General features: G+C 40.3%; 1 protein-coding gene across 2 annotated transcripts; it reads right to left on the bottom strand.

The window, feature by feature from the left end:
* On the bottom strand, positions 1 to 7,166 carry FCGR2A (Fc gamma receptor IIa). 2 transcript variants are annotated; one of them, XM_079106237.1, is made up of 5 exons: positions 6,883 to 7,166; positions 6,307 to 6,327; positions 5,714 to 5,971; positions 2,374 to 2,628; positions 1 to 453 (listed from the first exon to the last, which is right to left on the bottom strand). In XM_079106237.1, exons 1-5 carry the CDS (start codon positions 6,965 to 6,967, stop codon positions 416 to 418), a joined length of 657 nt encoding a protein of 218 aa, XP_078962363.1. In that variant the 5' UTR covers positions 6,968 to 7,166; the 3' UTR covers positions 1 to 415. The 2 variants fall into 2 exon arrangements, with proteins under 2 accessions (XP_078962363.1, XP_078962362.1); XM_079106236.1 differs by having other exon boundaries at positions 1 to 1,133; positions 6,883 to 7,159.
* Between the last annotated feature and the right edge of the window lie 1,774 nt (positions 7,167 to 8,940).

Raw genomic sequence — 8,940 nt, 5'->3', positions numbered from 1 at the left:
ATTATTTTAGTGTTTCATTATGTGCCAGATACTGAAATAGGCCCTGAGTAAGCTGTAGTAAACAAAACAGACAAAGACCAGTCCTGGGATCATATTCTAATGTGGGGGTGGGAGTGGTTAGACAACAAACAATATACAGTATATCAGTTGGTGATAATTACAATGAAGAAAATAAAGCAGGAGAGGAGAATTAGGATTATGGTAGGCGAATGGAGATGTCATTGATAAGGTGACATTTCAGTAAAAATCTAAAGGAGTAATATTGTCTTAATTCATTTTCTGTTGCTATAGCAAAACATCTGAGACAGGATAACTTATAAAGAAAAAAGGTTTATTTAGCTTGCAGTTCTGGAGGCTGGAAGGCCAAGATCAGGTGACCATGTCTGCTCAGCTTCTGATGAGAGCCTTTGGGGCTCTATGCATGGGAGAAAAGTACAAGGGCAAGTGGAAGCACTGGAAAGAGAGAAAATGGTCAAATTACCATGATAGCTAACATACTACCTCAAGAAAAGTTTTAATTAATGCATGAAGGCTGTGTTTCCATGACCCAAAAACATCCCACTGGACCCCACCTCCCAACACTAACATATTGAAGACTAAGCCTCAACACAAGTTTTCGGGGGGACAATCCATATTAAAATCATAATGGACATGATGAAACATGATATAGGTATCTGTAAGAAAGAATATTCCTGAAACAGAAAATATAACAGGCTCTGTGCAAAAGTGTAATTAGTGTGTTCAATAAAGAGCAAGAATAATGAAGAGTAAGGAAGGAAAAACAAGCATTTTGTAAAACATTGCAAAGGTTTTAGCTAAACTCCAAGTGCAAGGGAAGCTATTAAATGGTTTTGAGCGAAGAAGTGACAAAAAAGTGGCTCCTTAGCTTGCAAGAGGGGCTATGTGCCCTGAAGAGATGCCGCTGCTACTTCTGTTATGCCATAGGATGAGGAGTCATTTATCCTGAAGGCCATGGCACCATTTGACTTTGTAATTCCTCCGGTTCTCCACTGAGCTTTGAAGATCTCGCTGAACAGAGAAATACATCCCTGTGTCCACTGCAAACAGGAGTCCCATCACCAAGAAAAAAGTGATTTGGTACCAAGGTAGAGAGATGTATGGAATTGTTGGGCCTAGGAGGAGAGGCAGAGGCGTGAATGATAAAAAATTTCAGAAACTTGGAATAAACAGTGAGGTCCCTAGCAAGGTACCCAATCCAGTGGTTAAAGGCAAAGACAAGAACAGATAGATAGACCAGGACGAGTGTCTATGTTCAGAGAATGTCTTCATCTTTCTGCCTTCCCAAATAAAGCACTAGATCAGCATTTACTAAAGGGTGACCCTGGATACATCTATCTGAAGTTATAGAGGAAAAAAATTTTATGGTTATATAGTTTGGTAAATGCCATATGAAACAGTTTGTATTTTCTTTCCAACAGGAGTTCTTCAGCTTTTAATGTGCATTATGAATATAAAAGGAGAGGAACAGAGCATGCAGCATGTTCCACATCAATTTGGTCTTTATTCCAAGAAGTCCCTCAAGGAGTTACATGGCTGGGGAACAACTTTTGGGAAACTTTAAATTAGGGAATCCACAGACCACATCAACAGATCTTCACTCATCACCTCCTCTGAGACAAGGACTGGGTGGCATTCACTGACCAAGCTCATGATGCCTCTTTAAAAAGGCATGAGGATTCGATGATGCAAAATATCTCTCAATAATAGACAAAGGCCAACCAGGAGAAGTGGCACACACCTGTAATATCAGTGACTTACAAGGCTGAAGCAGAAGGATCACAAGTTCAAGGTCAGCCTGGACAATTTAGTGAGACCCTGCCTCAAAGTAAAAGATAAAAAGGGCTGGGGATGTAGCTCAGTGGTGGAACACTCTATGCCCCTAGGTTCAAGCCACAGTACTACCATAAAAAAAAAAAAAAAAAAAAAAAAAGACGCCTTATTCTTCTTGTTCTTTGTGGGTAGAAAGAGTTTGAACCTAGGCCGAGTGGTGTGTACGTAGACAAAAGCCTCAGTATTCTAGATAGAGGAACATGAAACAAAGCTTGGTGGTTTAAATGAAGTGGAAAGGAGGAAAGGCGATACATTTGTGAAGAAGAAAAAATGGCTTCAGTTGAAATTCCAAATGGAGGGTACCTATTTTCATAGTCTCTAAGAAATAAACTGGAATATAGTTGCACACCCACACAGCAATCAGGTCAACTAGAACTTTCAGGGTCTCGTTGACATCTAGAGGACCACTTAGGAGAATTCAGGTATTGAAGTCTGAAAAAAGATCGGGAATCTGATCTCCCCACCTAGCCTTCCAGGACCTGAAACTCCTTGAATAACACTTGAATAACAGAGTTCCCATACCTTGGACAGTGATGGTCACAGACTTTGATGAGTAGGACCTCTTTCCTACATTTCCTTTGCAGTAATAATCACCACTGTGACTTTGGTTTGCTAATGGAATGGAGAATTTGTTATTGAAATGGGAAAACTGCTTGGAATTTCCATTCTGGTAGAATGTGATCTTGTTCAGAGGGTTGTTCTTCCAACTGTGGCACTTCAACATGATAGTGTCCCCCTCCTGGAATACCAGTTGAGCGGTCTGGAGCAGAAGCCAGTCTGAAAGACACAAACATGGGAAGAGAAAGTTCTAAGTCTAAGACACCCTTAAGCAGCCTCACCCTAAGGACTAAATTACTCATAGAACTTGAAAGAATGCTGGGTAGAGGGAATTGGGGAGGTTTCATGGCAGATGTAAGCATTCTCATACATGGAAAATATGGTGTCATATTTATGAGACCTCTAAAGAATAGAAGTTCCCAGAAGTTCCAAAGATGAAGAACAGATATTAAAAACAATTTTGAGGACTTTAAAACACTATGTTTGTGTAGGGAAATTAATGCATTTTATTCACTACAGCAGTTACTGAATAGAACCTGAAACCTTCAATTTATTATGGATACAGTATTTGTGTTCTAGGTATTACTAATTTAGTAGTAACTTTTGAACTATTTTCCATTCAGGCTGCTGTTACAAAATATCATTAAACCAGGTTATAAACAACACAAATTTATTCCTTACAGATCTAGAGCCTAGGAAATCCAAGATCAAGTGCCAGCAGATTATGTGTCTTGTGAAGGTTGTTTTCTGTTTGTAGAATTGAGTCTTAACTGATGCATCCTCACATGGAGGAAGAGGCCCCAAAGCTCCTATGGGCCTCTTTAATAAGGGCACTACTCCCGTTCATGAGGGCTCTACTCTCATGACCTAATCACCTCCCAAAAGTGTTCAATTCCTGTTTTCTTCACCATGGAGTTTACAGAATTTCAACATATGAATCTTGGGAAAAATAAACATGCAAGACTATAGAACACCCTTAGGAGAATCTTACATCCACTTAATAAATGAAAAGATATGAACTTTTGTGTTTGGTGTTCCATTGTGGCTCTGAACAAAAGGGGCACTAAAGAGAGCTTTGTAACTTAACTTAAAATAACTTTTCCCTCCTCGTCTACAAACACCCTCACTCATTGATGGCAGAGTGATCAGATTCCAAAATTCAGCTATTTCAGAGGACAAGGTCTATAAAGAATGTTTTAGTAGAACAATCAAATTGTTCCACTGCAGAAAGAAATATCACAAATTATTATATCTTATTTAAATGAAAATTCACTTAAGAAAACAATATTCTGTATATGAAAGGCAAGATACTGTTATTGAGACAGCAAGAAACAGAAATCTAAAGTCAGGATTCTGTTTTTATCATCATTAACTGTTGGGTCTCATCGGCTTAAATTCTTTGTGCAACAGGGGTAAGAGACTAGGTGGTTTCTCTTTAACAAACCTTTGGATCTTACTAAGAAGAATCAATAAAATAATTTTTTTAAAAAAGAAGGAAAAATAAACTTTTTGATCTAGGTTTTTGTTATTTATAATTTTACATTTTCAAAGGAAGAACTACCATTGGCTATTTCTGGAGAGATGAGGTACAAAGAGAGGAGATGGGTAGCTGTGATGTCTTTGGGCAGGATTTTTAGGTTAACTCACTATTTCCCTTTCACGAGAATACCATCAACAGAAAGTAACTCTACCATCAGAATCTCTCTAATATAGGGGCCTCAAAGGTCCATAAAAAATTGCCTTCTTAGCTAGGCACAGTGTCACAGACCTGTAATCCCAGCTACTTGGGAGGCAGGAGGATCAAAAGTTTGAGGCTAGTCTGGGCAACTTAGCCAGACCCAGTCTGGGGATGTGTCTAGGTGGTGTAGTGCCCCTGAGTTCAACCCCCAGCAAACACACACACACACACACACACACACACACACACACACACACACACACAAGCCTTCCTGGTATTAAATAAGATAATCAAAAGCATTGGGATCCTTACATGTAGCCATCTTCAGGGTTTATGCACCAAAGTGTGGATGAAGTAAACTACATATAGGCATATTCATATTTCCAGAAATTGGAGGGGTAGAAGTAGTATCCAAGGGAATTTTCTGTATAGAGTTTATTAAATTGAACACTGTCAGATAGTTACATTTATCTAAATAATACTCCTTTAGGGGGTTGGGGATATAACTCACTTGGTAGAGTGCTTGCCTTGCAAGCACAACGCTCTGGGTTCAAATCCCCAGGCAAAAAAAAAAAAGTCTCCTTTAGTTAAAACCACTGCATGACATACACAAATGGGATATTATTCTACCGTAATAAGAATAAAATCCTGTCATTTGCAACAATATAGACGGACACTGTGTTAAGTGAGATAAGTCAAGCACAGAAAGACAAGCACTGTGTGATCTCACTCATATGTGGGGGTCAGGGAAGTGATCTACAGTAGTTGAGAATAGACTGATAATTACCAGAGACTGAGGAGAATAGGAGGGAAGAGTGATAGGGAGAGGTTGATCAACAGGTACCAAGTTAGTTAGATAGGAGTAAGAAGTTCTGGCATGCTATTGCACAGTAGATGTAATAATAGTGTATTATATATTTCAAAGAGCTAGAGGAAATGATTTGGAATATTTTCATCTTGATAAATAAGGAGATAAAATATGTTTAACCTGATTTAAACATTACACGATATGTACCTGCATCAAAACATCACATGGCACCCCATAAATATACACAATTTTTATATATTGATGTATCAGTTAAAAATAAATTTAAATTTAAAGAAATCATCTCTGATTTTCATCTCATTCAGAAATAAAAATCCAAGTCATTGCAACACCCTACCAGTCTCTACATGGTCTGCCCTTTCTCTCCCCCTCACCTCTGGCCTCATCTTCCAGATTGAATTCTTCCCTCAGGGTCCAGCCTCCTGCCTCCTATGCTTCTGACAGAAAGAGCTCCTCACAGTTATCAGGCAGGCTCCCATATTAGAGCCTTTGCTGCTCTGCTGCCTCCAACCTTGATGCTTCAAAACACAGCCATCAGAGTAGAAACTTCCTCTGGCTTCTCTCACACCCAGTGGCCCCTTTGCTCAATCAGGATGGAAGCAAACTGAGGAGTTTGGTCATTTCCAGCCCCATCACACATAAGCAAAAAGGTGGGGGAAATAAGTGGGCAAAAACTACTTCAGGCAACTCACAGTGATGCTTCTCAGTAAACAGGACACCCCTTTTCCTTCACACTCTGAATAATTAGATTTCATCCCTCCTTGTCTTCAGAGCCCCTTCCTGGACTTTCTTCTACTGACCAGAAAGCACATCTAGATGCACTGGGTCGCTGAGGCTGGTCTGGTCCATTTGGCACCTGTATGACCCACTGTCATTTTTCTTTGCCTTAAACCTGTAGTTGGGCTGAGGCTGGGTCAGGATGAGTGTCCTGTTGTGGAACCATTGGGTACAATGGTTCCCAGAGTTGTGAATTCCTTGGCATTTCAATGTCACGTAGTCCTCCTGGAGCACTTGGATCCATGGGGGCTCAAGTTTCACCATAGCCTTTGGGAAATCTGCTAAGGGATAAAGAGCAGAAAGAGATGTAAATAAATAGGCTTGGAGGGAGCTTTGGCTTCAAAGGAGCTTCCAGAGGAGGTCAGGGACCAGAGAGTATTATTGCAAACCCAGTACAAGATCTATGTTCCAACAGCAGGCTCATTCCCTTGGGTCTTTGGTGAATCCAGTGGGAATCTTGCAAAGAATCAAGTCCCAGGCCCTACTAAAACGAAGGAAATGCCCATACTGAACTCCAGCCTGATTCTTGGTGAAGCAGACATTTCCCCACTAAGTAAACAAAGTGTCTCATTAGAGGAAATAACACTATCATAACAAGAAAGTAGAGCAAACTCACCAGTTTGCCTGTCTGCAGAAGCTGTAAGAGAGAAGAGATCAATGTTAAGCAGCAGCAAATGATAAGAACAAATTCAGTTGTGTGTATAATGAGGACAAAGGGAGGTGATTTGAAGCTCCTTTCCCCAGGACCCATCTCAAGAGCCTGATTACAACAAGTATTCTATAAAATACTACTTTTTCATGTCCTCCTTGTTTCATTCCTGTCTACTTGGTGTGGTACAAAATAATCACAAATGTTTGGTGCAGAATTGACTTTTCAGGGACTGTGAAATTACCTCTAAATTCTGACTTTATGAACCACCAAACAGTAAGAATTCATGGTCCTCAGCTGGGTGTGTGGCTCAGTGTTAAAGTGCTTACTTAATATGCATGAGGCCCTCAGTTCCACCCCCTACACCGCAAAAATAAATAAATAAATTTAATTTTTAAAAGAAAGGAATTCAGGGCCCTCTCTTCCCTTTCAATCTGTCCCCAGTTTCTAGGCCTCAGGCCTTCTCTTAACTACACCTTGTCACTAGAGTCCAGGCAGTAAGAGTGGCCAAAATTATCCTATTTCAGAATGACCTTCACTCACCCAACAGCAGCAAAATTGTCAGTGGTTGAAGCAGCCATCTGCTGCCAGGATATACGTTCTGAAACATGGAGGTCTCCAAAGTCATCCCAGAGCTGGGCCAGAGTTCCGTGGGGCTTAGGAGATTAATTTAGAAAAGAGGAAGAAAAGTGTTTCATTTTCTTGTGAAACTGTCCTCAATCAGCAGATCCTATTTCTGCCAACTAATCAGTAACAAATTAAGCTAGAAGTAGAGTCTGCCTTCCAGAGAAATCTGTCATGTATTCCCTGGTATCCTTGTGAAAACTCTGGGTTGTTTGCCAGTGAGGAAACTGATGGGGGAAACACGAGGAAGTGGAGTTGGGAATGGAACTCATGTCCTGAGTCTCAGGTCAGTGCTGTTTCCTTGACACTCCAAGTACAGAAAAATCCCAAGGAAACTCTGACCAGGACACAATAAAACAGACACTTCTAAATCTGCAACCAAAGAATCAACATCAAACAACAAAATAGGGTACTTATCTGCAACCCAAGTAAGTCTCTAAATATTCCACAGACAAGATTTCCTCCCTATCCCTGCCCTTCATGCATACAAGAAACCTTTTTAAGTGCAAGAAACAAATTTAGTAAGAAAGTCATAAAACAATTTCCAACGATACTAAAAGAAGGAAAATACTTTTTTGTCTATATATGTACCCACTCTCCACATTCTTCTGATATTAAATATATGATTTTTCCCAAGTCTAGCAATTCTTCAAAACCAGCTGGAATTCTGAAACAATCTACCTGGGGTTAACATAAGATCCCACAGGTTGAATTCTGAGTCCCATGAAACTGCCCACACTTCAGATGCCATTGGCAAGTCCAGGCCTCCTGTGCTCCTTCTCCTTCCTTCTCCTTCCTTCTCCTTCTCCTTCTCCTTCTCCTTCTCCTTCTCTTCTCCTTCTCCTTCTCCTTCCTTCTCCTTCTCCTTCCTTCTCCTTCTCCTTCTTCTCCTCCTTCTCCTTCTCCTTCTTCTTGTAGATGGACACAATAACATTTGTTTATTTTTATGTGGTGCTGAGGATGGAACCTAGTGCTTCATGCAGGCTAGGCAAACTCTCTACCACAGAGCTATGACTCCAGCCCCATCTTGTGCCTCTGACTGATGGTTATAAATCAGGATTTCCTATAATCCCCTCCTTGGGTTCTGTAATTTGCTGGAATGAGTCACAGAACTCAAAGAAACAATTTGAGTTCCACCATGCCCAGCAAAAACCACAAATACTTTTAAATTTTTCCTAAAATTTTCTTAACACTTTGTAGCAAACACCAAACACCAAGACCAAGTCTTGAGAAACTCTCTTGGGGACTAATCCTGTGAAAGGGACTAAACCTTCTGGGTAGCTAGATACAGCTATTCTCAATAAGGATCAGTCTCCTAGGAACCAAATATGTGCAGAACATAATATATTCCTCGTTTCCAATGAAGTTTATACAACTTGTATCATTTTTAGTATTCTTTTGTTCTTTGCCATTTAGTCAAATCTCTTGACTGAAGGGGAATTAGTGCACCCCCAAGAGACCACCTAGTGTGGCAGGGTCAGTGGCAATTAAGTGACAAGATTCCAGAGGAAATTGAGACCTGAGACTGAGTCAAAGTTTCTAGGTCAAACTCCCCCTTCCCCTGCACAGGAAAGCATGAGGTTTTGTGCTCTGTTTCCATATGGAAGTAGGTATTTCTTTTTATCTCCAAAATGCCTTAGTTCTCTTTAAGGATTCCTGGAAAAAAATCACATTCTGGGTTACCTATCTCTGGCTTGTCTTCTCAAAGGGCAATTAATCTCTCTGTACTCTTTTTAAAGGTCTTCTCTTTCAGACAACTGAGGTATTCAGCATCCACACAGAACTGACAATGTCAAAGCATCTCAAGAAGAACTGCTCCAGCTTTTCATTTGTAGGAGGAGTTCCGTCCTCATTGGGGTTCCATTCTGACTCAGGGCAGGAAAGAGTCTGGCAGTAGGATTTTATTAAATTACTTTTCAGATTGATTCAATTGAGAGGGGAAAATATTAGAAGGATTTACCACTGAAGCAGGACTAA

Source organism: Sciurus vulgaris (assembly GCF_902686455.1).
Source record: "Sciurus vulgaris genome assembly, chromosome: 1".
Classification (NCBI taxonomy): Eukaryota; Metazoa; Chordata; class Mammalia; order Rodentia; family Sciuridae; genus Sciurus; species Sciurus vulgaris.
This window is presented reverse-complemented; position numbering and strand designations above follow the sequence as displayed.

Excerpts from the sequence above, each read along its gene's own strand:
- FCGR2A (XM_079106236.1), bottom strand. The coding sequence starts at position 6,967 with ATGACTTTGGAGACCTCCATGTTTCAGAACGTATATCCTGGCAGCAGA. Across the intron at positions 5,972-6,306 it reads TTCTGCAGACAGGCAAACTG|CAGATTTCCCAAAGGCTATG; the intron begins GTGAGTTTGCTC and ends TTTATCCCTTAG. Across the intron at positions 2,629-5,713 it reads GCATCTAGATGTGCTTTCTG|ACTGGCTTCTGCTCCAGACC; the intron begins GTCAGTAGAAGA and ends TGTGTCTTTCAG.